We start from the raw sequence: 27915 nt of genomic DNA on the forward strand, positions 1-27915 counted from the left end.
CAGCTAGAATTACTAGCCTTGATTACTCGTATGCATCCAGGTGGATCCAAATGTCCACCTGAACACCGTGTGGACCTCTGCCGAGTACTCCGTACCTAATTCAATTCCCGATGCTTATACATTATTTGTACCAGTACCTTTCTAGGTAAAGCGCCACCAAGCAGGCCAATTGGAATAAAGAAAACTTTAGGCGCGTAAATATCAAGCCAACCTTGGAAGATACCATGCGACGGTGGGGGCCACGGAGTGTAAGATATGATATTCGTTTTTATTTCAGCTCGATTCAGCAATACATCACAATATAGTTCAGCACCTTAGCTATAACTCTCATTAGCCTAATATGTAGCGAGTTTCCAACGTTGTAATCTCTCGTTAGGGTTTAATGGGGCTGACTCAGATCAGTTGGATCCACCGGGGTGGCACGATCAGTAACGAAATCCCTAGAGGCCTCAAACATCCATTACTATGGCCATTTTTGGGCGGCTCCATCGCGAATAAATATGGTCATCTGGGAGATATTCGACGGTCCATTGGTGTAATAGATTTAATTTTCCTGAATCCACCAAATAACATATCTCCACTCTGCTGCAGCTCGAGAGGGGTACCCTTACGCTTAGACCTGCGAACATATTGCAAAATTCCAAGGTTCTCTAATGTCTTACCCATTCAATACCTATGTGCCTGGAAGCGGCTCAAAATGGCCAGAAGGCTCCAAGGTTCTCTCGCACATAAAGTCAGGTCAGGATCCTAGAGGTTCGAATGAAGATCTGCGGGGGCCTCTTTGTGGGTTTCCCCACCTATATGGTAAACAAATTGTAGCTTCATAGGTATAATTACCTTGGGAGTACTGGACCTCAGAGCAGCCTCTTCACAGTCCTAGTTAGATAACTAGCTATGTCTATTCTTTACATAATTTGATTCAACCCTCAACGTCCACGGGTGCCACTTGTAGAGATGGGGGCGGTTTAGTGGAGTGTACCGAAATAAGCACTTGTTATTTGATTGTTCTGTATACTTTTGAAGCAGGAAATGAGAACCCCGACTGGATTAGAATTCCCACGAAGTACGAGTAGAGCTGGAAATTTGTCACAAATTTGTCACGGAGCTTATTGGCGCTGCTTGGCGATTCTTGGCTGACACTAAAACCCTAAGATGCATGAAAACTGCAAGCCACTCCCAAGTCACTTAAAATAGTCTATTCGTTTCTGATTAGTGGAAATTATAGAGCTTGGCCAAGATAAGCAAATGGGGCTCGGAAAACCTCCGGTGCTTCTATTTAGCTATTTATATATCTCACTGTACGGAGTACTCTCGGTCAGAGGCCGAATCGAAGATCTGGCCCAGAATCCCGTGTTCTGGCAGTGTCAAATCATCATGATTCATCCCTGGCACTTCATGAATTTCCGCTGAAATGGATTGGCCCCTGTCGCTTCCCCACACCCGGTGAAAATACTGGCAGCCTCCCTTGCCCACGTACCCATCCTTCTCTCCGAAGTAAGCCACCATGTGGAGTTTGTTGTTTTTGCCCACCTTGCTGGCTAACTGGGTCGCGAAGGTTTCATAGTCATCACATATCCCCCACGATACACCCGAACCCGTCTTGAGGCCAAGTTTGGCCTCGTCAGCGACCCCAGAGGTGTCCTCTTCGAAAAACATCTTGACAAAGTAATCACGCGTGGGTTGTTTGGCTGCCGAGGAGAGCCCGCACGTCTCTAACAAGGTTTGCTCGTCGGCAGTAACCGCGCTGTCGGATTGTGGATTTTTCTTGTTTTTCTTCTTTCCTTGGTCGGTTGGGGCTGACGAGGGCATGAGCCTATTCACCAGGAAGGAAGTCATTTTGTTCCACCCGGTAACAAGCCCCGCAGGCATAGCGCTCGCGATGGTCAGCATCTTTGCGCCCGATTTAGACGGATGAACCCAAGGTGAAATAAGATGGATCGTAGGCTCCGGAGTCAAAATCTCCGGCAAATGGTAGACCGTATTGAACAGATAAATGACTCCACTGCTGTGCGCCGCGAGAGTAACCCTGTCAACTTTGAGATGCCTTAGGAGAATGGGCACCGTCTCAAGCCACACAGGAATTCGTTGATCCAGGGCCACGGCCGTCGACCCGCCGAACCCTGGCCGATCGATGATCACCACGCGGACTTTTTTCTGCTGGCACAGATGGTCGATCCAGAGCCCGTTCCAACGCCCGCCATACAATCCACCCGCAAAGAGTATAGTCGGGGAGTCGGAATCCTGACAGCCAACAGTGGCGTAGGTGACCCTTAAGGGCTTCTGGGTAGTCTTACTATCAAATTTGAGACTGTGATGGAACCGACTAGCGGCGGCGAAGGAGCAAACGTCTTCCGCAGCTGTAGCGTTATCTGACATTCTGTGAGAAGGATTCAATTTTACCAGATTGCGAGGCAAAGTCTTCCTGATGGCCGTGTACGGACCTTTTGCCTTTTGATGATAGGGCCCCCATTCTGGTCTGGAGGCCGTAAGCGCAGTCGTGCCACACTGACGTGCCACCAGCTAGGGGAGTAGCAACACCAACTACCTTGCCAATCATGGGGATACTAATGAAAATGACTTGCTTTTTTTGGGAGTCAATCCAGTTCGTTCTTCGAAAATACTGAGATACCCCCACCCGGCAAATAATTTCACACGCTGCAATACGCGCCAACATGCACGCGGAGGTAGAGCGAGAACTTACCTATTTGCTGCTCATCGAATTATTGGCGTAGGTTGAAAAAAAATATAATAATAAATAAAACTCGAATATGAGCCCCTGCTGATGTCCTTACTAGATACCAGTTTGCGTCGCCCGTCAAATGGATTGAGACGCAAGATGTGCTGCTCAAAGAGCTGCACATCCAGAACTTGCTGGAGGTTGGACCGGCCAGCACATTAGTGAACATGCTCAAGCGCACCCTGCAGCATGATAACTATATCATACACGATAGCGCGCTCGGTCTAACTCGGAGGCTTCTCAGCTATCGTGACCATGCCGCCGATATTCATCGCGGTTTCACCGCAAGCACAGATCTCAAAACAATCACAGCAGAAGCGTCACCACCTAGCTCAACGGAACTTTCTGCTACCGCTGCTTTGCCCATAGAGCCAGTGGCTCCGGCTCCAGCAGCAGTGGAAATTGCCGCTCAACCATCCATCGCTGATGCACCTGTGCCCGCCCAGACAATTGTGGTCGCCATAATCTCACAGAAGCTCGATCGAGCACTGGGCAAAGACGATCTGCGCAAGTCTGTAAAGCAGCTGTGCGGCGGAAGATCGACAATGGAGAATGAGATAACCGGCGAGCTTGAGGCCGAGTTTGGAAGTGTGCCCGAGCATGTTGAGAGCATTGAACTCCAGGCCGTGTGCGATCAATTACAGGTCTCACCTGCTTTTTCTGGGCAGCTGCGCCGCACAACAACGGTCATGATCGCTAAGATGATATCTTCGAAGATGGCGGCGGACTTTCGCACCGCGCAAATCCGCTCATATCTCGAGAGCCGTTGGGGACTTGGTCCCGGTCGTCAGGATTGCATCCTTCTCCAGGCTAGTAGTCGACCACCAGCACAACGCCTAACCACAGCTGCGGAAACACGGGAATTTCTTGATGTGATCGTGCAGGCGTATTTTGCGGAACATGGGTTAAATGCTTCTCCGGTGCCTGTGCCGCTGCAGTCGGCGCCCGTCCCGACTTCCGTAGCGGGTCCTCAAGAGGTCGACTCGACGCGACAGTCCATCGAAATCGCACAGCTTGAAGAGCAAGCCCGTCGCTTGGGTATTGATTTGAATCAGCGCGATAAGGTCGCCGTTGAACGCGATGAACAAATTCAATTCCTACAAGGGGAGATCGACGCGTTGGTGACCGAGTTAGGCGAGGACCTCATCTCCGGCGTGCAGCCGCAATGGTCTGCATCACACATTCGTCGATATGATTCTTACTGGAACTGGGGAATTCAGGATCTCTTCGACACGTTAGGGGCGATTCTTCGTGGGGAAGTTGGCGTGGGTGAGAGCTGGACACGTCAACAAGTTCGGTTGATTGCTAACCGCGCATGTCCGCGTCTTCTTCGCGTTGTGCAATATCTGCATCGCCAAACCCTGGATTGCAAACTGGATGGAAATCTCGATGCTGCTTCCGCTTTCCTCGCTAGCTTGACCAACAGCGCAGAAAGACAGAGCCCACCTACCATTCGGCCTTTTGCCCAAAACGTCCAGGAACGACTCACAGTTCCTCGCACCATCATCGGTGACGATGGAGAAATTACGTACCAGGAGTTTCCTTGTACAGCGACCGAGATCCAGCCTACCGGTGTTACGCTTAGTATCAAGAATTCCCAAGGCTGGTGCGAGCAAGAGCAGGCGACCGAGATCTACACCCAGCTCTTGAAACAAGCCAATGGCGCCGAAGCTCCCACATTCGCCGACAAAGTGGTGCTGCTTATCGGGGCGAGTCGCTCATCGATCGGCTCTGAGATCTTACGTGGACTGCTTGTCGGCGGTGCGAACGTGATCGTGACCACCAGCCGCTTCACCACCAGCAACATCGACTTTTTCCGCGAAATGTATGTTTCGCACGGTGCGCGCGGGTCACAGTTACACGTTGTATCATTCAACCAGGGCAGTCATCAAGATGTCAACTCACTCATCGGGTGGATTTATGACGGACTAGGTCTTGATCTCGACCACATCGTCCCCTTCGCAGCAATCTCTGAATCCGGTCGCGAGATGGATAGAATTGACTCACGTGCTGAATTGGCTCATCGCATGATGCTCGTCAATGTCTTGAGATTGATGGGTCGGGTCGCGCATGAAAAGCGCGCCCGTGGATACAACGGCAACGTTACCCAGGTCTTGCTCCCTTTGTCGCCGAACCACGGCACCTTTGGCGGAGATGGTCTCTACGCCGAGTCGAAGATCGGTTTTGAGCCTCTTTTTGCTAAATGGGAGTCTGAGAGCTGGGCGCCATACCTGTCTATTTGCGGTGCTTCGATCGGGTGGACTAGAGGGACAGGCCTGATGAAGGCAAACGATCTTGTCGCTGAGGGAATGGAGAAGATGGGTATTCGCACATTCTCGGTGGAGGAAATGGCGCTGCATCTGCTTTTGTTGATGAGCAGCCCTGTCGCGGAGCGTTGCGAGACCGCCGCCTTATATGCAGATGTTACTGGCGGACTCGGCCAGCATCCTAACCTTAAGTCGAAACTATCAGCACTGCGCGAGGAGATGCAGAAGATCAGTTCGATCCGAAAAGCTGTCATGGAAGACCAGAAGCTCGATGCCAGCCCGAACCTAATGGAGGATCACTATACTCCTGCACCACCACCACCGCTCGCCAATCTCCAATTAAAATTCCCCGCACTCCCGGACTACGATACTGAGATTCGCCCACTTTCTCAAGACCTCCGCGGGATGGTTGATCTCGACCGCGTCGTGGTGGTCACCGGTATCGCTGAGTTGGGACCGCATGGAAATGCACGTACACGATGGGAGATGGAAGCGGATGGTCATTTCAGTCTAGAGGGATGCATTGAAATGGCATGGATGATGGGCATGATCCGACACCATAGTGGTGAAATCAATTCTGAATACTACGACGGCTGGGTGGATGTTGAAGGAGGACACCCAGTCGCCGATTCAGAGGTCAAGAGCCGCTACGAGAAGCGAATTCTGGAGCATACGGGTATTCGGCTCGTGGAGACAGAGTTGGATATTGGCTATGGTCCAGATCCGACACGCCGACAATTGCTCCAAGAAGTAGTTTTGACAGAAGACCTTCCCCCCATCTCTACCTCGAAGGAACTAGCGACGCATTTCCAGGCTGAGCAGGGCGATCTCGTGGATGTCTACTATCCTACCGATCAAAACAACGAAGAAGACGATGTCCGGATGCGTCTCAAGAAGGGTGCCACAATCCTTGTGCCTAAAGGCCTAAAGGTTGCACACCCTGTAGCCGGACAGATACCCACAGGCTGGAATCCAAAAAACTACGGACTATCAGACGAACTCATCGCCCATGTCGATCGTGTCACACTATTCACCCTGGTCTGCGTAGCAGAGACACTCTTTGCCAGTGGCCTCACTGATGCCTACGAGCTTTATCGCTATATCCATGTGTCCGAGCTGGGTAATTGTATCGGCTCAGGGCTAGGTGGGATTCACGCATTGAAACGTGTTTTCCGAACGCGTCATCATGATCTACCCGCGGCATCAGATATCCTCCAAGAAACATTCATCAATACAGCGCCAGCATGGGTAAACATGCTATTGATGTCAGGAGCAGGTCCACTCCGTACACCCGTTGGAGCCTGTGCAACGGCACTGGAGTCGCTAGACTCAGGCTACGAGTTAATTTCTACTGGAAAGGCAAAGGTTTGCCTAGTCGGCGGTGTAGACGATCTCGACCACGATATTGCTGTCGAGTTCGCCAATATGGGTGCGACGTCGGATCCCGCCAAGGAACATGCCCAAGGCCGATCTCCTGCTGAAGCCTCCCGTCCTACCAGCTCAACACGCGCTGGCTTTGTCGAAACTCACGGCGCAGGCGTGCAGCTGCTCACCACAGCACGGCTAGCTCTTGACATGGGTCTACCGGTGTATGGTGTTATTGCGTGGGCCGGTACTGCCAGCGATAAAGCAGGCCGCTCCGTGCCAGCACCCGGACAAGGCCTATTGACCAACGCGCGCGAAACAGTGGGCAAGTTCCGCTCGCCATTATTGAACATGTCCTATCGACGTCGCCGCTTAGATCAGCGTCTTGGTCAAATCTCGAAATGGGAAATGGATGAAACTGCCGACTTAACCACTGAAGACATGCCACCTGCAGATACACCCCTGCTGGTGGAGCGCCAACACTGGATCACTAGCGAAGCATCTCGCCAGCGAAAAGATGCGCTTGCTACATTTGGCCTTGACTTCTGGCACGGCGATTCATCTATCTCACCCATCCGCGGCGCTCTGGCTGTATGGGGTCTGACTGTCAATGACCTGGATTTTGCCTCGCTGCACGGTACCTCGACTGTGCTGAACGACTTAAATGAAACAGACGTCATCCAGAAACAACTCAGTCACCTGGGCCGAGAGGACGGAAACCTCCTTTACTGTATTTTCCAGAAATACTTGACTGGCCATTCCAAAGGCGCATCCGCCGCGTGGATGGTGAATGGGTGCTTCCAAGCACTTAACACGGATACGATCCCTGGCCAACGCAACGCGGATAACATCGACGCCCGACTGCGGGCTCGTCAAGACCTGTTTTTCCCCAGCAAGACCATTCGGAAGACGGGGTTGAAGGCTTTCTCGGTGACCTCGTTTGGGTTCGGGCAGAAGGGTGCGCAGGCTTTCGGTGTACATCCGCGATATGTTTTTGCTGCTGCTACGGAAGAAGAGTATCATGCGTACTGTGTCAAGGTGCAGAATAGGCAGAAGAAATCATCGCAGGTTTGGGTTCAGGCTATGGCTGAGCAGCGGGTGTGTGATGTGAAGGATTCGCCACCCTGGGGAGATGGGATGGAAATGGAGACGATGTTGAATCCTTTAGCGAGATTTTAGTATAACTTTACCGTTTTACTCTTTACTATGAGATTGTTTACCATAGTTAATTATATACATACGTATTCTTCCAGGATTTACTTATCCACTTGGGCATCAACCTTACATGTCGAAAAATAATATGGGGTTTGATATCCAACGTGGGTGGAAATATATAAGTGGTTCTACAATATGTTCCTCCCACTCAATTTGTTTCCGGCAGTGATTATCAGCTACAGAATTATTGATATTCTTCTGGAGATGGATCCAAAAATACTTAGGCAGAAGTTTTATCGCATTCTTTTAGACGGTGTTAACAGAAAACATGTATACCGGATTAGGATCAATTTGTGACTTGGGACAAAGGATAACCCTAGTAGAAGCCGCGCTGACATGCTTCCAATTGCAGTAGTAAGGCGTAACCTGGTCTTTTGGAATGGTTTTTTCATACATGTTGCGAGTCAATCAGTCAGGTTTTGGACAGGCTTTCCCCAACCTGTGAATAGTTTCGCCAGCAGTTTCCCTTCTTCCTGTCTTCATCAAGGATCGATCATCATTATGTTCGAGGACCCTCTAGGGGTTGTTTGCAGTTTACACATTAGAGAAATTAAGACATTTGTTCTCACTTTCTACATAAAACCAGTGAGTTCTGTGGTTTGCAGTTTAATTATGAAACCGACATTTCCATAGACAAGTCCAAGCTGAAAATATTGGAGAATCGCTTTGGTATCATGAATTATGATTGGGTTGCTCCCTTTCCCATTGTTCTCGTGGCTTCTGTGGTCTCCTTCATAGCATAAACCAACGACTCTGCTACACCGCGTGTTTCCATAATGCGAAGCCCTGCCTCCGTGGAGCCCCCCCGGTGTCGCTACTTGAGATATGACAGCCTCAGGAGCCCGACCCGCTAGCACTAAGCTCGCTGTACCTTGCATCGCTAAAGCAGCCAACTCCAGCGCATCTTCCGCCGGCATCTCAGAACTACTAGCCACAGCCGTGACCATGGTAGCATAGAATGCCAGCGACGATGCACATAATGCCGAGGCAGTGTACATGTGTTCCTCTGCCACCCATTTCGTGCGACCGACCATGTTGAATAATCGAGTAGTCAGGTCCCGGCCATCTTGTGTTAAGCTCGAGCACACAGTCGCGGATTGTTGTAGTGATGCGGCGATGTTGGGAATCGCGCGGACGATCAAAGGATCAACTTCGTCCCCTGTCATCGTCATGGGATGAGTAGATCGATACACGCGAGCTAAATCGTTTAGCGTCACACCTCCAGCCAGGCTGATCAGGATTTTTCTTCCGTTTGGCGCTGGTAATTCGCTCAAGATTTCGGAGAGAGCTTTAGGCTTGCACCCGATTATGATGATATCTGCTAGTTCTGCAGCTCTTGTACTGTCTCCATTGCAGAACTCGACTTCGGGGGATTTCGAATCAATGAAGCCGATGGTCTTCTTGATTCGGTCCACCCCCTCAAGCGTTTTTGTAGTCACTGTAACATGACTTACGCGCAATTCGGGATTTGTAGATTGAAGCAGACCCTGAAGAATCGCAGTCCCCAGTTTTCCTATTGATTTGTTATTTTTGATTTCGTTTACAGATCTCCTACATTGCTTACCACACCCCAGAATCGTGACTTTCACTTCTTCGACGTGACGCCCAGCCATAAGTTCCTAGTTCTTCAACTTGGAAATACGAAAATCCAAAATGCCTTGCTCTCATCAGCTCTTTTTTCGCCCATTTCTTCCTGGCCCGTTAGACATTGGGTGGTATGGTTGGCACAACCACCAGTGGCACCACCATGGGGCTGAAAACCTCAACACCGTACCTGCAGGACAACTTAGTATTGAAGAAACTAACTACTTAAAAGTCTAATGGCGAACCAAAATCATGACAGCGCTTTCTGAAAATCTAAACACGAGGTCCCAATCTCAAACAATTTTACAACATGCCGTCAGCGGTGTCCTCCGTTTCTATCCCGATCATCGATTTTCAAAAATTCGCCCAAGGGTCAGCAACTGAGAAGAAAGAATGTAGCGATTTGCTGCTTGAATCCCTCTCGACACATGGATTCGCAAGGATCATAAATTCGGGTATTCCAGACCAGGATATCGATCGGTGCTTTAAATTTGTGGGTCTCGATGTGTAAGCCCTTTTGCAAGAATGATCGAATTAACGAAATACGGCCAGGCCGATCAATTTTTCCAAATGCCACAGGAGTCAAAAGAAGGCATAGCCAATGTTGCTGGCCCAGCCCCGCAACGAGGTTGGAGTCACTTAGGTGCCGAGAGTTCTTCCTCGCTGTATAGCAAGTTGATCAAAGGCAAAACATCCACAGGACTCTCAGACTCCCGAGTAAGTACTCGTCTAAAGCGAGACAAAAAGCCATACTGACGGAAGACCGTTTCACAGGAGCATTTCGATCAAGGCCACGAACAAGATACCTCATATCCCAACAAATGGCCAACAGAGGACGACCTTCCCGACTTCCGCACGTTCATGCAATCGTTCTACAAAAACAGCGAGCGCATCAGTCTTCAACTCCTCGAAGCACTTGAAATCTCCATGTCCTTGCCCACAGCCACTTTCCAGAGTCGCATCCACGATGCCAGTGAGCTCCGCATGAACCATTATCCTCCCATCAGCGTGGAGACCATCCAAGAAGGCAAGGTTAACCGCATCTGGCCGCACTTCGACCTCGGTGTTCTGACCATGTTGTGGACATCGGGAGCTTCAGGACTCGAGTTCCAGAATCGTCTCGACACGAATGGCACATCGTTCATCCCGGTGGTCCCGGTGTCGCAATACGAAATGATCATTAACGTATCAGAGACGCTTCAGCGCTGGACAAACGATGTCTTGCCGGCGGGTTTGCATCAGGTCAGCCTTCCACCGAACCTGAAGGGGGTGGATAAGGGGATCATCCCTGAGAGGTTCTCTATTGCCTATTTCTGCAAGGCAAATAGGAATACTTCAGTAGGCACTTTGGCCCCTTTTGTTCATCCTGTTCAGGGGGCGAAGTATGAGGATATTACGGCTATTGAGTACCATCAGTCGAGATTGAAAGCTGCGTATTGAATGCAGCGCGTGAACTGCACTGGCGGGCGTGAATAGAGATATACCCATGCAGCTATCAAAACAGAAAGAATTGATGATTATAGAAGTTTTTATTGGGATGATCTAGAGATGTTTGAAAATAACTATGTTGATCTTAGTGACTCGCGCTTGAATTGATTTTTCTCACCCGCAAGAATATGAATTATTGAAGTCGAGCATTAATCTATATTTTTTCACAACAAGAGACAAATCATTTCAAGATGTCTTGGCATTGAAAAACCATGCATGGATATAGGGCGATCACCGAATTCACCAGTTCTCTAAATATCTTCATGGGTAGGTTTGTTCTCTAGCGGTTATATCCAACGATACACAAATCATATAATGTTGTATTGAATGTGCTCTTTTAAAGATATGAACAGAGCGCAAATATTGGAAAATATTTCAGACTTCCTTAACGGCCACGCTCCAGCCTTCAGGGCCCTGCGCTCTGCCGCGAAGGATATCATCAATCGCCTTGCGAAGGGTCTCACAACACGGGCCAGCTTCAGGCTTTCCTTCACTGAACAAGATCTTCTCCCCCGTAGACTTCCTCGTAATAGATTTGATAGGCAGAAGTAGCGTCGCAGTTCCGACCGCCATAACTTCGTCCAGGAACGGAACTTCATCGAATTTGACCTGGAGGGCTGTTAGCGGAATTCGCATTCCTTACTAAATTACGAGTAGTAAGAATAAGAGAAAAACTTACTGTCCGTTTCTCAACCTTCCACCCAAGTGACTTAGCAACTTCAATGCAAGTATCAGCCGTAACACTGGGAAGAATATTGCGACTGCTGGGAACAATTAGAGTAGGCTTGTCGCCGGCCTTGACACCCAAGAAGCCAGATGTAGAGAACTCATCGATCTCAGTATGAGTAAGACTATCGAGGTGGAGAAGCAGACTAAAGCCTTCACGGTACGCCTGGTCGGTGTACTTCATGACTGGAGCATAGTTTCCGCCAACCTTGGCATTGCCTACGCCGAGAGGTGCAGTACGGTCAAAGCCTTCGCAGACCAAAGCATCCTGGGCTGTGACACCATGGTAGGCAGATCCTGGGAGAATGAATACCGCGAAGGTGAACTCACTCGGCGAGGTGAGAGCGAGTTGTGGACCGGACCCAAAGGCCACTGGACGGACGTATAGGAGGGCGTTGCTTTCGTGAGGGGGCACGAAACTTGAGTTAGCAGCCACGACTAGGTTGACGCAGGTGAGGAAGTGCTCTTCGGGTACATTGGGGATGGAGACCGTGCTTGTCGAGTGGTGCATGCGGTTCGCGTGTTCGTTTGGGCGAAAGAGTAGAATCTGATTGTCGGCGGTACGACAGGCTGGTTCTTGTTAAGATCACGAAAAACCGGACGAAACAAAGATCGGTTGCATTCTGCTTACCCTTCAGTCCCTCGTAACACTGCTGTCCGTAGTTCAAGCCAGGCGACAAGCCATGGACCTTCAGGTATGGCGACGCCACAATTTCAGGCGTAGACCATTTTCCAGTTTCGGTGGAGTAATGGGATTCGACATGGGAGGTTAAATCAAGGCCCTTGAGACTTAACTTGGTCCAGTCTGTACGTCATTAGTTAGGTGCGCGCGTTTCGTTTTGGGGTATCAAACGGACCGATTTCTTGGGAAGCGGGTTCGGGGAACATAATTGAAATTGAATAAAGGCGATTGCAGAGTCTGAATCGGTTTTTGATTGAGCCTTTGAAGTGCTATACCATAGAGGTCTATAAGCATCTTCTAAAAATGCTGAATACCGGTAAGGTGGCACGATGAATGGTGGCCACACTACGGATGTGCCATGTATGCTGGGTGGCAGATGGCTGACTCTTGTAGTAAATGGTGAAATGCGATATTACTCAGGTTGATGTCTGTCGCTGACGTTTTGTAAGCGGAAACTTCACCATAATGAGGCTTATATCTCTCCCGGGATGTGCGGGTGTTGCACCGATACGAGCCGTTGAGACACCAACACCTCATCATATCTCGAATACACTAAGAAAGAATATTAATCGAAGTGTGGGGTCTTCCGATGGCCTCTGACCACGTTCTGAGAGCTCCTATTTATACATGTATGCACAGAAGTAAAAAGAATACATGGTGTGAATTGTGTGGGTGGAATTCTATAGAATAGGCGTCTCTCTATTTTCGTGCTTGATATTACGATAGCTTCGCCAATGGGCGGATCCATTGCTCATTAGATATAAATATCCAATGCCTGCTAGTGGATAGTAGCTGTGTCAACTTCGAAAACTATATACGATGATGATCTGACTTTCCTACAGGAAAGCTATCATTTGAAACGCAGGATTTGACATATCACAGAACAATGTGGATAAGTTGTAAGCCAGGTCGAGGTCGGGCCGCTGTTTTCCGGCCCCCAATCCATGACCTCAGACTCTTTGGGTATTTGAGGCATCAGAGCCTTGGGGTAAGAGTGTCGACTATTGGAGCACTATTGGATCCGATTCTATTTCGGGGGGGATTTGGGTACCAAACACGAAAACGTCAAAATAAGTGACTGCCTAGAATGTTGGGGAATTCTAAAACGCCAAAAAAAGGCAACAAAGAAAGAAAGTGGACCCGAATATGGTGATGCCACCGGCCCTTGTAAGCCCTAACTAGTTCTAGTTATCTATCTCTGCTTACTGCATAGTAATTTATCTAGTGCGCTAGCTCCCCAACAATCGTCTGTAAAGTTGCTACTTGAAATTGTCCTCCTGTTTATTATCCCAAATTCGCATTCCAGATTTTAGAATTGAATTGAAAATGCCCACTTGCGGTAGGTTTTAATTCGGGCTTCCAGCATCCGAGTAACCATCTAACTGCTACATACCAGATCCTGCGATTTTCCAAAATCCAAATGTGTATTGGTCATATTGTCCCTCCAAGCCAGCTGCAATTTTATTCGCAATTCTCTTCGGCCTCACAACATGTGTTCACACTTTCCAGACATACCAGTACCGGATGCGCAATGCCTGGATTATTAGCATGGGTGCCGGCCTAGAGACTATTTCATACATCCTGCGACTGGTGTGCATCCATCAGGTCGATTTATTCCAGGTTTACGAGGCGCAGTTTATTTTGATTTTGATTGCTCCAATGTGGATGAATGCGTTTGACTTCCTGCTGCTCGGACGGTTGGTCAACTACTGTCTTCCCGACAAGAAGATTTGTGGATTCGCAGCACGGCGCGTGGGGATCTGTTTCGTTGGTTTGGATGTCGGGTAAGTAGATTTTTGCTGGCTAGAGCTTCGTCGCTAACGACACGACCTCCTTTCCAGTATGTTTATTCTCCAATTGGCTGGCGCCGCCATCACCACATCCAACGATAACAGCACAATCAACATTGGTCTCCATATTTATACCGCTGGTGTTGCATTGCAACAATTTTTTATTATTTGTTTCATTGTGATGAGCGTGATTTTCCGCCGTCGTCTGGCTCGCGAATGTGACCCCGAAAAGGCAAAGAGCGTCCAACCTCTCTTATACACACTATATCTATCTCTCGCCTTAATCTCGGTATCAGCTCCTAGAATCTCAACTTTTGCTAGATTTCAGGTTTCTGACATTCATTAGTTCCGAGTGATATTCCGCATCATCGAGTTCGCGGGAGACAACACCAGTAAGCTCGCTACGACGATCAGCAACCATGAGATTTTCATGTATATTTTCGATTCCTTACCTATGTTCTTCGCCCTTATTGTCTTCAATGTGATCCACCCCGGTAAGATTCTTGTTGGACCGGACGCCAATTGGCCGAAACTCAGCAAGGAGGAAAAGAAGGCCACCAAAAAGGCCAAGAAGGAGGCGAAACAATTGGCCAAGGCAGGTGGCTTGACATCTTCTACGGTCTAGTTTTACATCTCACGTTTGATTCTCTCAAGCGTTGCAGTGGGATTTTATATGAATACGATGATCTATATAAAAAATAAAGAATGAATTGTCCTTACTACATTGGGCACTAGTATTATTTACCTCCTACGTGGATAAAATATTTAAATAAACTGTTACCCAGGTATAGGGAGTTACTTCATAACCATTCGCGAATGCTTTTGAGGCTAGTTGATTTCCCCGGTTATTTACTTCAAACCCCAATTTGGGGAAAATCTCGAATCTCGGGAGATTTGCGGGATCGGCGATCGTGCACGGACATAAGGTGGCACCACCAAGGTGGACACACCGTCGGAGAGAAGTTCGAGGCCCCCAAGGTGCCCCCCACTGGTCCTCGTATCACTTCGCCATGTCTCTCGACCTCTACCACACTTCACACAACACCGGCCAGACTACCATCGTACTAATCCATGGCGCCTTGGTATCTGGCCTCTACTGGGATCTAGTCATCCCCCACCTCACGTCTTACCACCTCCTGGTCCCAGATCTTCCAGGCCATGGCAAGTCCGCCAGCGCGCCGTTTTCAGTGGATCTCGCAGCGCGACAGATCGCCCATTTGATCCGCACACACGCGAATGGTTCAGCGCATATTGTCGGTCACAGTCTGGGTGCTCAGGTGGCTATCCGCCTGGCCTGTACCGAACCAGATGTAGTGAACTCTGTCTTCATCTCGGGATTTGGAATGTTCCCTCAAACATCACTCACGCCGTATATTCCATACGCAGCTTGGGCGATGCCGCGTGTGGAGAATTGCCTTGGCCGGCCTCTTATCAGCTGGGCAATGGATGGTGCCGATATCCCACGTATTGATACCAATCTCTGTACACTTGACTTGTGTCGCCAGATTGTATCACCGGAGCATCCTACACAGTGGCCATCACCATGGCCTGCGCGTACTCTGATTGTTGTAGCGGGGAAAGGGGGGTTAGTGCCTACCAAGGATAGCGCGGGTGATGCTGTGAAGTTGATGGCGATTGGGAGAGAGCTGAATGAAGAGACTATCGCGTATACGCACTTGAAAATGCGACACCCGTGGAATCGTCAGGATCCGCGGCTATTTGCAGAGACTGCCGCAGCATGGTTTGAACATAAGGAGCTTCCTGAAGGCTTTGTCAAGCTTTAGCGTCGGGTTAGACGGTGTTTGAAAATAGAAGTTTTTCCCAGGACTTGGATCCATAAACTTTATATGAAGGAATAGAATAGTGGTAATGTAAAAATATATGACAGATTCCAAGATAAAATAGAACTTTGGATGACAATTGTCGCGCCTGGGGGGTGGTACCACCTAAGCAGCGGCTGATTTGGTCTAGCGGGGGCGTCTGACACGCTTTCATGAATGCCTAAACGTCAACTTCAGGAGTTAAAGATGCTGAGAGATTGATTCAAGGGCTGGAATAATTTTCGCTGGGCGCCTTCTGAGAGTCAACTTTTCCACGATGCGTGCAGACATTGGCCATTATGCCAGAGACGTCGCCAATTCCATCCCATCCTTCCACGGCCAGAGTGCTGTCGGTGATTTGCAACTATTATTCGGCAATGTCATTTTAACTATAGTGCTGTCAAGCTTTGGAATAGTCGGTTTCTCAATTTGGTCGATACGGAGATCGTGGCAACGTCCGACTAAGAAGGTCGCGCTCCACGGACGCGTAGTCTTCGCGAAATCGGTATTTTCTACTCTCATGGGAGCTTTGATCTGTATGATAACCTTTCTTTAGATACTTTGCACGTTATTGGTGCTTTTGTATCTCGCATACCTTATCACAGTCGCTACACTGGGTTCGCTCCACGGCGCCGCCCGACGTTTCGCCATCTGTGCCGCGGCTCTGCAACTTTGCTGCTCGATATTCCTTTCACTGGCCGTGGTAGTTAGCCACTTGTGGGAGATACGCGCTTCATCTTTCGGACAACTATTTACGGCAGCGTGGGGACTCACGGACATCGCACGCATTATACTTCTCGCCGAGTCAGACGAAACGAAGGCATGCTTGGGTATCTTATCTTCCATTCTAGGAGTGAAAGTCCTGCTTCTGGTGGTCGAAGAGATCAGCAAACGAAATGTCTTGAATATACCCTACAGCAAGTATCCGCCCGAGGCACTCAGCGGCATCATCAATCGCGTGTTCGTTCTCTGGCTTAATCCACTCATGTGGCGGGGTATTGCGGGAGAGCCACTCTCACTTCCCGAGCTCTCTCAATGCGAGACCGAATTTACCAGTGCAGGATTGTCGCGTACTGTGGATGTGGTATGGGAGAAGAAGGCTATTGGAAGGAGCAAGCATAATCTCTTCTTGCTGCTCGCATGGGAATTTCGATGGCTATTTCTTATCCCAACTCCGACGCGGTTCGCCCAGGCTGCATTTCAGTTCGTCCAGCCTTTTCTTATCCAACGGACTCTGAACTGGTACGACGCTCGGGATGACACTGATCCTCAGAGTGTGGCATGGGGGCTCATCGTCTCGTATGGATTGGTTTACCTGGGAATTGCAGTGAGTTATGCGATGTTGGATCGTGGACTAAAATTCTAATTGATTAAATTTATTTGCTAACGGTGTTCTAGCTCACAACGGCATATAGCCAATACCAGATTGTGCGCTTCATTGCCGCTATACGAGGAACTCTTGTTCTTCTTATTTTCCGAAAATCCCTTGAACTACAGAAATCCGATATGGCACCACTGACACTGATGAGTACCGATGTTGAGCGCATTATACAAGGCTTGCATTACGTTCACGAATCATTTGTCAGTCTCTTTACATTCAGTGTGGCATTGTGGCTTCTCAAACGGCAGCTTGGCGTGGGTGCCATCGCTCCGATTGTGGTGTCGGTCTGTAAGTTATATTCGGAAAGCTCAAAGGTTAGCATGCTGACCGGTAAAAGGTAGCATGCTTGTGATTGCGACATTCGGTAAAAGCATCAGCAATGCACAGAAGCGCTGGGTCGAGGCCGTGGAGAAGCGTGTCAGCGTTACCACTGACATACTCACTTCCATAAAAGGCATCAAGATGTCTGGTCTAGGCAAATATTCCTCCGCCCTACTTCAGGGTCTACGGGAAACCGAGCTGGTTGTATCACTGACCATGCGACGCTTCCTAACTGTTGGAATTGGCCTTTGTATGTTCCTCTTATATTGTGGGCTCTGTATGTTCCTGACAAAGCTGATTTCCTCCAAGCATTCACCACCCCAACCCTTTCCCCTATGGTGGGATTTGCAGTATATACTGCCCTGGCTTCACATCATGGAAATACACTTTTGGCTGCGACAGCCTTCCCAGCGCTCTCGATCTTCAGTCTCCTGAGCAGTCCGCTCAGTATTCTGATTCAAAGTTTACCTGGGGTGATTGCAATGTTTGCCTGCTTCGAACGCATAGGAAATTTCCTCCAGCGGGATTCCCGAAATGATACCAGATATTTGATGAACTCGGCCACCACATCTGTTGAGAAAATGCTGTCAGTTGAGCTGCGACCATCGTATGTATCGCACCAATGAGAATTTCATCTCTCTTTATCGCGGAAATATGTGCTAATTATATCGAATTCAATAGTAGCAGCCAAGGGTCTTTCTCGACAAAGTTGGGCCGTGATTTGATCCGTGTTGTAGACGGGAAGCTCTGGCGCACTACAGACAGCGAGCCAATATTGCAGGATCTCAACCTCCGAATCAAGCGTGGGACACTAACAGCAGTGGTTGGACCTTCCGGGTGTGGTAAGACGACTCTATTTGAGGCCCTATTGGGGGAGCTTCCATGTCCACTTGACTCTATCCAAGTTGACTCCGCATTCGACCTACGAACCGGTATCGCATACTGCTCACAACAACCATGGCTCAGAAATGACACTGTTCGGAATAACATCATCGCCGGCATGCCATACAATGAAGCCTGGTATAACACCGTAATTCATGCTTGTGCATTGGAGGAAATTATCCAGAAGCTGAGTGAAGGAATGGCCGGCAGTGGAGGCACGAGCCTGAGTGGAGGGCAGAAGCAGAGAATTGTTAGTAAACCTCATTGGTGCATTAAGAGTGACAGCTAACACTCCGCTAGTCGTTGGCACGCGCCGTATACTCGCGTCGCCCACTTCTTCTGCTTGATGACTCCCTTTCAGGAATTGATAATCTCTCCATACAGCATATTTTTGATCGTTTGCTGGGTGCTGATGGCTTGATAAAGCAGACGGGTACAACTGCCATCCTTGCAACACAGAATGGTAAGAACTTCGAATAGTGGAGGGAAATGTGCGATAATAACAAGAAAATGGTAGTAAAAAACGCAAGTCTTTTCGATCAGATCATCACTCTCGATGGTGATGGAACAGTGCTCGAACGCAAATCCCCTGCCGACGCTGAGAAGAAATCCGACAACCCAATCGGCCCGGGGAAGCTTCCAATTGAAGCGCCAATTTCCATATCCCAGAATCCATTCGCGTTTGCTCTGGAGGCCAGGTTTGAGACTGCGGCTTCTGACCCTCGCGACCGTCGGAAAGGTGAACTGGGTGCATACAAATACTACTTTGCCTCCTTGGGCTTCAGGAAATTGGGCCTCGCCGTCTTTCTGGTCGTATCTTATGTATTCTTCTCCTTGTTCCCCCGTGAGTCATAATCTATAGATATTCGATGATTCTTACTGATCTGTTTCGCTTGCAGAAATTTGGCTTGAATGGTGGACTGCGTCTAATGTAGACCACCCTAACAACAGGTTGGGCTACTGGATCGGGGTTTACGCTGTTTTTGGATTCCTAGCCGTCTTCTCACTGATTGCTGCTTCATGGTTGGTCTCAATCATCACAAACTCGCTCCTTAGTCTGACATTAAACAGGCTCATGCTCTGCAACATGGTGAAGGACTCAGCGGAGTCTCTGCATTTAGAACTGGTGCAGACTGTTGAGCGGTAGGTATCCTTTTCGGAAGCTCTTAGTGAACAGATTTGCTAACATCAACAGGGCCGTCGCATCTGTGTTTACTTCTACGGATCCAGGAATTACAGTGAACCGGTTCGTCTTTCATTCGATAAACCGAATATCAACTGTTTTTCTGACCATTTGAACAGATTCAGTCAGGATATGGCTTTGGTCGATATGGAATTGCCTATGGCCTTCGCCAACACCATTATCTGTCAGTTTGTATCTCCCCAATACCTGCCCTGCGGTTCGCTAATATATCCAGCCTTCACAACCTGCGTCGCACAACTCGTCATCATTGCTGTATCTTCACGTTATCTTGGTGCCACCATCCCTTTCATCCTCGGCGTTTGTATTCTCACCCAACGGTTATACATTCGAACGTCACGACAATTACGGTTCTTTGATATCGAAGCCAAGAGTCCGTTGTACACGGAGTTCATTGAACTGCTAAATGGCCTCCATGTGGTTCGTGCCTTCGATATGCAGAAGGAATTTGAGCAACGACTTGCCACAGCACTCGACGCATCACAGAAGCCATTTTATCTCCTCCTCTGTGCGCAGCGATGGCTGGGTTTGGTACTAAATTTGGTGAATCTAGGCCTAGCGTTGATCTTAGTTGGTGTCACAACAGCCACTCGTGGTCTCTCAGGCGGCTTTTTGGGTGTTGCGCTGATCAATCTGACTAGCTTTGGACCAAGCTTGTCCGACTTGGTCGATGTGTGGTGTACGTTGGAGAATAGTCTCGCGGCGGTTGAGCGTGTGAAATACTTCTCCGAGGAAACCCCGAAAGAGTCCACAGGCTCGCCGGTTAGCCCGTCGCCAGGCTGGCCCGAGCTAGGGGCCATTCAAATACAGGAGCTATGTCTGGGGTACGAGTAAGTGGATAAGATTGGCTCGACATAGTCAGTTACAGCGAATATCTAACCGAAAATAGCTCCGATTCACTCGCCGTCAAATCCCTTTCACTTGCCATTCCAGCAGGAAAGAAGATTGCCGTATGTGGCCGAAGTGGCAGGTAAGCAGCTTCCGCAGGAATATCAAAGCTATTTGAACTGACATCTGTGTTTTTCACAAAGCGGAAAATCAACGTTATGCATGGCTCTCTTCCGTATGCTTGAACCGATATCCGGCACCATCTCGATCGATGGACAAGACATATCCCGAGTCCCCCACGAAGTTCTCCGCTCGGCGCTTTCTGTTGTCCCTCAGGATGCAGTGATCCTAGGAGGATCAATCCGACTCAATGTTGACCCTGAAAATCAGCATTCTGACACAGAAGTCATTGAAGCATTAGAACAAGCCGAACTGTGGGAATCCGTCAAAGAGCGATTCGGGAAAGAAGACGATACAAGCGCCGAATCTCTTTCCGGGGGCCAGAAGAAGCAACTCTGTCTTGCACGCGCGTTGGTCAAAAAGAGTAAAATCTTGGTTTTGGATGAGGCAACAGCCAGGTTTGTCTAGAACAGTCAGTTCGCTCCGATTTTGAATTCAACTAACCTGCTGCGGTAGTGCCGACCCTGCAACCGATCAAAAGGTCCATGAACTTGTTAATCGAGGTCTGCCTGGAACGACGGTTGTTTCTGTTATACATCGGTTGAAGCATGTTGGTTTGTATGATCTCGTCGCTGTCTTTGACGACGGTGAGCTGGTGGAGATGGGTAACCCGGTCGAGCTGCTCGAGGACTCGGCTTCGAGACTAGCGGAGCTCTTTGTACGTGATTGACTCGATATATAACCTCGCGATAGTATCATAAATAGGTATATTTTACTTTCATGACGGTCTGAGCGGTAACGCCAAATGATAGGCTAGTATTCAAAGGTTGATCGAAAACAGGTTGCTAATCCAAGGTTGAAAATAAATACGAATATCTTTGTGAAATGTGTGCGTTTTTGAATGCAGCCCACGGCTGTACCTAGGTCCACGGGCACTATTTTGAGGCTTGAAGGACTCTCGGAGCCTAGAGGTTACTCTATAAATACCTTTGAGAGTGGGTGGCATCCACAGATGAGTAAAATTAATGGGTATATAGGTATTCTTGAGTCTCAATTTGTCATAATTATACCCATAAACGACCAAAAGCAACTAAACACCCCCACAAAGCGCAAGTAATAAGATGAAATACAACCATGTGCGTTCAGTCCGGCATTCTAACTACAATCACATCACCTTCTCTTGCAACCCTCTCAACAACTGCACAATACGAGCTGGATCCTCCGTTTCAGCATGTATCTCATCCCACTGCAACTAATTAGCGGTGTACAGCCTGCACGTATCAATAATTTTCGTACCTGATTTAGCACCTTTGTCAAGACAGGAGATCCTGTCAAGGTATTCGTCGCTTCAAAGTAGTCCTTGTCGATATCAAACAATCTCGCTGTCAAATTCGGCACATATCTCCGGATCAGCCTCTGTGGATCCACATAGTTGCATGCAATGTGAGAGTACAAAAATTGGCGGAATGCAGGAATACCATCCTTCATGAAACTGGAATGGAACGGAACGTCTATTCCAGCAAGAGGGGTGGTAGCTTTGCCACGGGGAAGGTCCTCAGCACTGAGAGGAGATTTTGAGACAGACGGCAGAATTCGGGCCACGGCCTGTTGGACGCCTTCAACAAGTGATGGTCTGTCGTGACCGATCTTGAATGCTGGGGGCTGTTGGAACAGCGAGTCTAGCAGTTTGGTGAGACAAAGAAGAGCGCGGACCTGGTTTGTATTATTAGTATTAGAGCTGTATGATGTTGCATGGGAGAATACCGACATCGCCAGCACAGACGTATTGTTGACCTTGAATATTGTAATTCACAATTTCAATCAGCCAACCAGTCTCCTCAGATATGGTTTTCACAATGGTTTCTACTTGGTGTCCATCCATGGCTATAAACTTGTCAGCGCTGCGTCTTGTTATCATCGAGTCAAGATCCATACCTGGGGAGAGCTTGGACGGATTCAGCGCACACATGGCAAACGCCGACCGGCCTGCGGAATCGCGCTGAACGGCAATCTGCATAGAAAGCCCGCGATAAAAAGCAATTGCCATTAATGTCTCAAGGGGCACTAATTTGCCGAATGCTGCGATGGCTGCGTACTCCCCAAGAGAATGCCCAGCAAATGTTGCTGTGGGAGAGAGAACCCCGCGAGATTTGAGATCCTCGTAGATAGCCAGTTCCATCAGCGTGAGAGCAGGCTGTGTGAACTGCGTGGCGGACAGCAACCCTGTATCTGATCTGAATGTATAAGACGTTGTGGTATGGTCGATTTCCGGGAATATTTGTGCTGCTTTCAACTTTGACTCTCCGGAACTTTTGGGCGCCAGGTACCGCAGTGCCCTGTAATTATCCCGCAATTTGCGTCCAAGAATACCACCAAAGCGAACGGTGAGACTTTTGGGATTTTTGATGACGATCTCAGAGATGCGGAATCCTGTGAGAGAGCGTTAGTGACGAATTCGGTAAGGGCCGACGACTACATACCGTATGTGTTGAGGAAATAAGTGTCTGCGCGGTCCCATAATTTTCGAGACACCGCACTTGATTTGTAAAGATCCATTCCCATTCCTTTCTGCTGGCTGCCTTGGCCTGTAAAAAGTATAGCGGTGGGGGCGTTTCGCATTTCCGCTTCTCCCTTGACGACGGTATGTCCACTTTTGTCCCGCGCGGTAAATTGGACGATCCGACGCCCCTCAACCATTCCAATATGCTGGACATCCAATTGGAGCGGCTCATTCGCTAGAACCATGCCGGTGAAAGACACGTTCAAGCTGTGGAAGAGCGATTCATCACTTCCACACATGTGACTGCTGAGCAGCCCTCGGACTCTAGCACTTGTGTGCATACCATGTGCTATTGTGCCTGGTAGCTCTGCATAAGCGGCCATAGACTTGGAAATGTGAATTGGATTCAAGTCGCCAGAGGCACGGGCATATTCCGTGTTATCTGAAGGCGACATGAATGTATCTGGATTAACCTGCAAATCAAGAGGGGTATCGAAGAGAACCCGGGTGGTTAAGGGGTGACCATGGCGATTGAGGTACCCCGTCACAATATTCGCCGATAAGGTAGACTGCCAAAAGATGGTGCCGACCTCTGTTTCAGTCTTACGACTGCTCAGTGCGTGAACAGTTCCCGACACTTCGATCCGTCTCACGTCACCTGTAGGGCCATAGAGATATCTGCATTGCGGGCGGAAGGTTATTGTTTTCCCAAGCAAGTCAATGGGCGCTTCATACAGTTTAAACCATGGCTTGGATTCAAGAATCGCAACTGCCTTAACAGTGTCGAGCACTACCTCAAAAGGTTGTTCATCGACATTCTTGAATGGAGTGATATGTGGATCAAAATTTGCAGCGTCGCGCAACAAGAACTGACTGGTGATGTGGACGACCGAACAACCTTCCCTGTTGATTGTGGCCTTTACCTCCACAAGAGTCCCAGATTCTTGTGGAACGACAGCTGAGACACGTGAGGTCGTTGAAACAACATCATTCTCTCGGATACAAGACGCTTCTTGGACCCATTCAAACGAATTTTGTAGGTGAACGAGACGAAGCAGGTTCGCATCCAGGACAAACAATGGCTTGATCAGTGCCTTCCACGCGATCACAACGGCATAGTCCAATGGGGCAATTCTCGGCGCTTTCGCGCGCTGATTTTGACTCACGTTTCCAATGCTGGCGGCAAAGAGGCGGAGACTGCCTTTTGAAACTTTAAACTCTCCTCCATCGAATTCGGAGGCGATGTCGACTGAGCCAGAGACCGTCGGCTCGTCACCGAACCAGATTCGTTGATAGAGTTCCTTGACCTTCTCATTCAAATTCAATGTAAGATCCCTCAAGGGATACAGTGTATTCCCGGGGCCGAACTCCAATTTCAACGAGGCTGGCTGTCCATTTGCGGTTTCGTAATTGATAATTTCGAGATCAATCAGTCCATCAGGAGAGACTTGAAGCTCCGTGACCTTTCTCCCCTCGCTGGTCTCGGTTTCTTCGTAAATAGAAAGAACTTCTGCGCCAGGTGATGTTTCTTCCATTTTGATCCATATTCCTTTACGGGGTTTGAACAGTGACTTTATTGGGTTGCTGAAGATTTGTCGTTCTCGGGTCATTGTTTGAGCAACCAAGGCGACCCTGCAATGTGTGGACCTTCCCTGGGAGATTCTTCGATACCACAACTCCTCATTATTAAGACATTCTTCGTCGATTTGGAACCTTTCAATTTTGAGCTGCCCATCGGAAGGACGATAATGAGCGTCGGGGGGTTCCAGGCGTACTGGTCCAGATCGCTCAAGGCAGTCGATATATCCTTGGTGAATGTCACCTAGGATCTCACAAATTGACTGATCTGACCGTTGTGAGAATTTAGCTGCCACTGGGCCATGCAGGATGCATGTTCGTTGGATGTCCTGGTCGTAAACACACTCAATATCCTCAGACTGCCAAAGCGAGTCTTTTTTGAAATAGTACTCGAACTTGTCATCCAGGGCAGTGATGAAGGGAACTGGCTTGCGGCCACTTTTTCTGCACATTGCCGTGAAAAGGGCTTCATCTTGCTTGCTAATGAGATTTTGTAAGTTCTGAGAATAGCGGTCCTGGAGAGATTGTAGGACGGCGGTTGGATGGACGGCATCACTCCTGGTCTGGAATACCCTTGTCTTCGCGCTTGAAGACGCTATCCAGCGAGATTCCAAATGACTGACAAATTCCAGTAGCAAATCGCGATAGGATGGATGGATCCACCTCCCCTGGCTTTTGAGGTAGGTTAGATCAATTAACCGGGACACCACCTGCTCGTAGGTCATTTCTTCGATATCGACTATTCTGTCAGAAGTCGTTTGACCGAACCAGACCTTGGAGTAGTCACGATTCAAGCGATTAATAATGCTCATTTTGTTCTTCTCAAGTATTTTCGACTGTTTAGTTTTGTCAAGACAGAAAACTGTCTTATCCAGTTCTGACCAGAACTGCACTGCTCGAGTCGCGACTTTGTGGATTGGCTCTCCCATTTCCGAGATTACTGTCACGATACCGCCAGCGGGTCGATCATAGCTTTGCTCCCATTCATCACTTGAGATACCAGACGCTTCAACGATCAGAGCCTTGGCATCTTCACTGGTGCGCGTTTCGCGAGCTACCATAACTCTACTGCCCAGCAGAATACCATCGTACGGCATGGGTGCGAAGCCAAAACCGGTGGACCACTCGCCAGTAAGATAAGGATATGACTCCTTGGCGTCTCCAAATCCACTGCCTGCCACAAGAATAATGTTCGAACATGATCGAATACGATGGTATGTCTGGAGTATTGGCTCGTGGAAATCCTCGAACGAGTGGTGACCACCCGCTCGACCACCAGTCCATTGTAGGATGATCGGAAAGTCCGGGTTTAGTTTGGCAATGTTGATTACCTCTTTCACGGCTTGCACCGACCCAGGCTTGAACGAGATATGTTTCACTCCCAAATCCTGGATATACGAGGATGCAACGTCGGGAGATGGGATTCCCGCGCCAATTGTGAGGCCTTCAATAGGATAATGCTGAGCTTGCATCTTCTTGATGACAGCCAGCTGCCATTTCAGAGCCCGTGGATTGGCATAGATCACATTGCATGTGACACCTCGCCCCGGGGGGTATTATCAATGATAGAACGAATGGCTGCCTCCAAACTGGCCGCGTCGTGGAATCCGCCTGTCGCGAGCTCAATGTGGTATCCTGCGCGCATTGTAGCTGCGACAAATTCCCAGGAGGAGGTTGTCGGTGTCATTCCAGCGACCATGAGTGGAGGCAAGCCCAGAAGCTTGGTCATCTTTGTTTCGAGGGTCGGCGCGTTGGAAATAACAAGTTTAGGCCCATATTGCTCAACCCAATCCCGGCCGGGTGTGACACAGGCATGGTCAAGTAACTCTTCCCGATCACCGAATTCAGGCGATGGTGATTTGCTAGCACTGAAAACTATTGTGCGCACGCCCGAGCCCAGCTTGAGCTTGTCTGTCAACATTCCGATCCCATCTTGGCTGGTTCCGGGCCCAAGGTCTACCAGGTGTGTAGCTTTGGGAAAGTCTGCTGTTTTGGTCCAGTCCAACTGACGAATCATGATCATCCGAACTAAATCAGGAATAACATCCCGACCTGTGCCGTCACTCAAATCGGAGCCATCGCCAGTGTCGTAGACTGATATTTGAAGGTTTGAACGCGCGAGATAAATGTTGCGGAGATCATGTAATGTCAACATACAGGCAGTAGCCAAGTGAGAAGTATGGAATGGGACGCTGATTGGCAGATAACTAGTGGCCACGTCTGGTTTGCGCTGGCTGAATGGAACGCGGGCTTGGGATATCCCAGGGGCAGCCTTGATCCGGCGCAAGTAACGGCTGACGGAATACAAGGCCGCAGGAGGACCACCTAATACGAAGTTTCGTGGCCCGTTGATCAGGGCCAATTCAACTTTTTCCGAGTCCGGAATCTGGGAATTGATCTTATACATGACGGCATGCAACGCGTCGAGAGATAACCCGTGAACGCGTAGCATGCATGAAGGCACTCCTTCCCCATGGGACTCGGATTCTGTGAGCGCCTCAACGCTGACCGCAGGGACATCGAAGCATGATTGTGCACGACATCCAATGAAGAAAAGGATGCTCAGCGCGTCGAGGGAAAGACGGTCGAGAGATTCCCAGTCTTGTGCGGAAGACACCATTGCGGCGGGAACGATACCCTGTGAATGACCGCCAATACCGCGGAAGAAGGTGGACATCTGGCCGGGATTGAGGCCGAGTGCATGAATCAATACTTGATAATTAGCCAACTGAAGAAGGCCAATCACCAGAAGACTAATTGGCGCTCTGTTCAGCTCGTGCGATGGTGGTTGATCCTCCGGGTGCAAAATCCACGACGTGACGTCCAATCCGGCGGGATAATACGATGCAAATCGGGGATTTTCCACTAGCAAGCGCTGCAGGTGACAGGACGACTGCTGAACCAGACTCCCGATAAGGTGATCATTCTTTGCATAGAGCTCCTGCAATTCATGAAGGGGACTCGAAACCCCTTGGCCGCCAAAAATGGCATACACTGTGGCGCTCTCATTTTGCGCGGCCAGCAATAGTGCTGATGGCTGTGGATTTTCTTTTCGGTCCTTGGTTCGATAATATTCTGTTAGTCGCTCGGAGACTTCGATGTGGTTGTTGAGCGAAATGGAAGAGGCTGTTGTGGGCAGCGAGTTGGGCGTAGGACAGTCATCTTCCTCGCTGGTAGTTTTCGACATGGTATCGCAACAGATTGGGGGCGTGAAATCGAAATTGCGAAGAGATTCCCACAGCGCATCCGCTTGATCAACTGCTAGATTATACACTCGTTATCATTTCCTTCGTCTGACACGTTCCATCGTGGGCTCAACATGGTGGTGCCACCTGGTTTTTGGCCCCGTCACAACCTCACAACCCCCATTTCTGGCGGAATGGGGTGTGAGAAGGCATGAGAGATGGGGGATTCTTGTGTCTAATAGAAG

The 27915-nt window shown here is 49.1% G+C and overlaps 9 protein-coding genes across 9 annotated transcripts; 5 read left to right on the forward strand and 4 right to left on the reverse strand.

The window, feature by feature from the left end:
* Window positions 1–1293: 1293 nt before the first annotated feature.
* N7487_010280 (alpha/beta fold hydrolase) lies at window positions 1294–2376 on the reverse strand (the record flags this gene model as incomplete). Its single annotated transcript, XM_056878010.1, has 1 exon — window positions 1294–2376. One exon carries the CDS (start codon window positions 2374–2376, stop codon window positions 1294–1296), a length of 1083 nt encoding a protein of 360 aa, XP_056726590.1.
* Window positions 2377–2672: 296 nt separating this feature from the next.
* N7487_010281 (Fatty acid synthase subunit alpha) lies at window positions 2673–7548 on the forward strand (the record flags this gene model as incomplete). The annotated part of the gene is made up of 2 exons (XM_056878011.1): window positions 2673–2728; window positions 2796–7548. 2 exons carry the CDS (start codon window positions 2673–2675, stop codon window positions 7546–7548), a joined length of 4809 nt encoding a protein of 1602 aa, XP_056726591.1.
* Window positions 7549–8156: 608 nt separating this feature from the next.
* N7487_010282 (pyrroline-5-carboxylate reductase family protein) lies at window positions 8157–9197 on the reverse strand (the record flags this gene model as incomplete). Its single annotated transcript, XM_056878012.1, has 2 exons — window positions 8157–9097; window positions 9149–9197. The coding sequence occupies 2 exons, from the start codon at window positions 9195–9197 to the stop codon at window positions 8157–8159; spliced, it is 990 nt and encodes a 329-aa protein (XP_056726592.1).
* Window positions 9198–9693: 496 nt separating this feature from the next.
* On the forward strand, window positions 9694–10608 carry N7487_010283 (uncharacterized protein; the record flags this gene model as incomplete). Its single annotated transcript, XM_056878013.1, has 2 exons — window positions 9694–9885; window positions 9943–10608. 2 exons carry the CDS (start codon window positions 9694–9696, stop codon window positions 10606–10608), a joined length of 858 nt encoding a protein of 285 aa, XP_056726593.1.
* Window positions 10609–11031: 423 nt separating this feature from the next.
* N7487_010284 (branched-chain amino acid aminotransferase) lies at window positions 11032–12270 on the reverse strand (the record flags this gene model as incomplete). The annotated part of the gene is made up of 4 exons (XM_056878014.1): window positions 11032–11265; window positions 11336–11952; window positions 12014–12187; window positions 12240–12270. 4 exons carry the CDS (start codon window positions 12268–12270, stop codon window positions 11032–11034), a joined length of 1056 nt encoding a protein of 351 aa, XP_056726594.1.
* A 1120-nt stretch (window positions 12271–13390) lies between these two features.
* Window positions 13391–14479, forward strand: N7487_010285 (RTA1 domain-containing protein; the record flags this gene model as incomplete). The annotated part of the gene is made up of 4 exons (XM_056878015.1): window positions 13391–13403; window positions 13461–13848; window positions 13906–14143; window positions 14201–14479. The coding sequence occupies 4 exons, from the start codon at window positions 13391–13393 to the stop codon at window positions 14477–14479; spliced, it is 918 nt and encodes a 305-aa protein (XP_056726595.1).
* Window positions 14480–14864: 385 nt separating this feature from the next.
* Window positions 14865–15638, forward strand: N7487_010286 (alpha/beta hydrolase; the record flags this gene model as incomplete). Its single annotated transcript, XM_056878016.1, has 1 exon — window positions 14865–15638. The coding sequence occupies one exon, from the start codon at window positions 14865–14867 to the stop codon at window positions 15636–15638; it is 774 nt and encodes a 257-aa protein (XP_056726596.1).
* Window positions 15639–15951: 313 nt separating this feature from the next.
* N7487_010287 (uncharacterized protein) lies at window positions 15952–21137 on the forward strand (the record flags this gene model as incomplete). The annotated part of the gene is made up of 15 exons (XM_056878017.1): window positions 15952–16210; window positions 16280–17001; window positions 17073–17343; window positions 17393–17626; window positions 17686–17983; window positions 18058–18508; window positions 18559–18721; window positions 18776–19102; window positions 19158–19281; window positions 19330–19401; window positions 19454–19504; window positions 19561–20289; window positions 20349–20429; window positions 20491–20865; window positions 20924–21137. 15 exons carry the CDS (start codon window positions 15952–15954, stop codon window positions 21135–21137), a joined length of 4371 nt encoding a protein of 1456 aa, XP_056726597.1.
* A 435-nt stretch (window positions 21138–21572) lies between these two features.
* On the reverse strand, window positions 21573–27672 carry N7487_010288 (uncharacterized protein; the record flags this gene model as incomplete). The annotated part of the gene is made up of 5 exons (XM_056878018.1): window positions 21573–21653; window positions 21704–22120; window positions 22176–22837; window positions 22888–25975; window positions 26026–27672. The coding sequence occupies 5 exons, from the start codon at window positions 27670–27672 to the stop codon at window positions 21573–21575; spliced, it is 5895 nt and encodes a 1964-aa protein (XP_056726598.1).
* Between the last annotated feature and the right edge of the window lie 243 nt (window positions 27673–27915).

This window comes from Penicillium crustosum (assembly GCF_028827405.1).
Source record: "Penicillium crustosum strain IBT 35664 chromosome Unknown utg000004l_segment0_segment0, whole genome shotgun sequence".
NCBI classification, from domain to species: Eukaryota; Fungi; Ascomycota; class Eurotiomycetes; order Eurotiales; family Aspergillaceae; genus Penicillium; species Penicillium crustosum.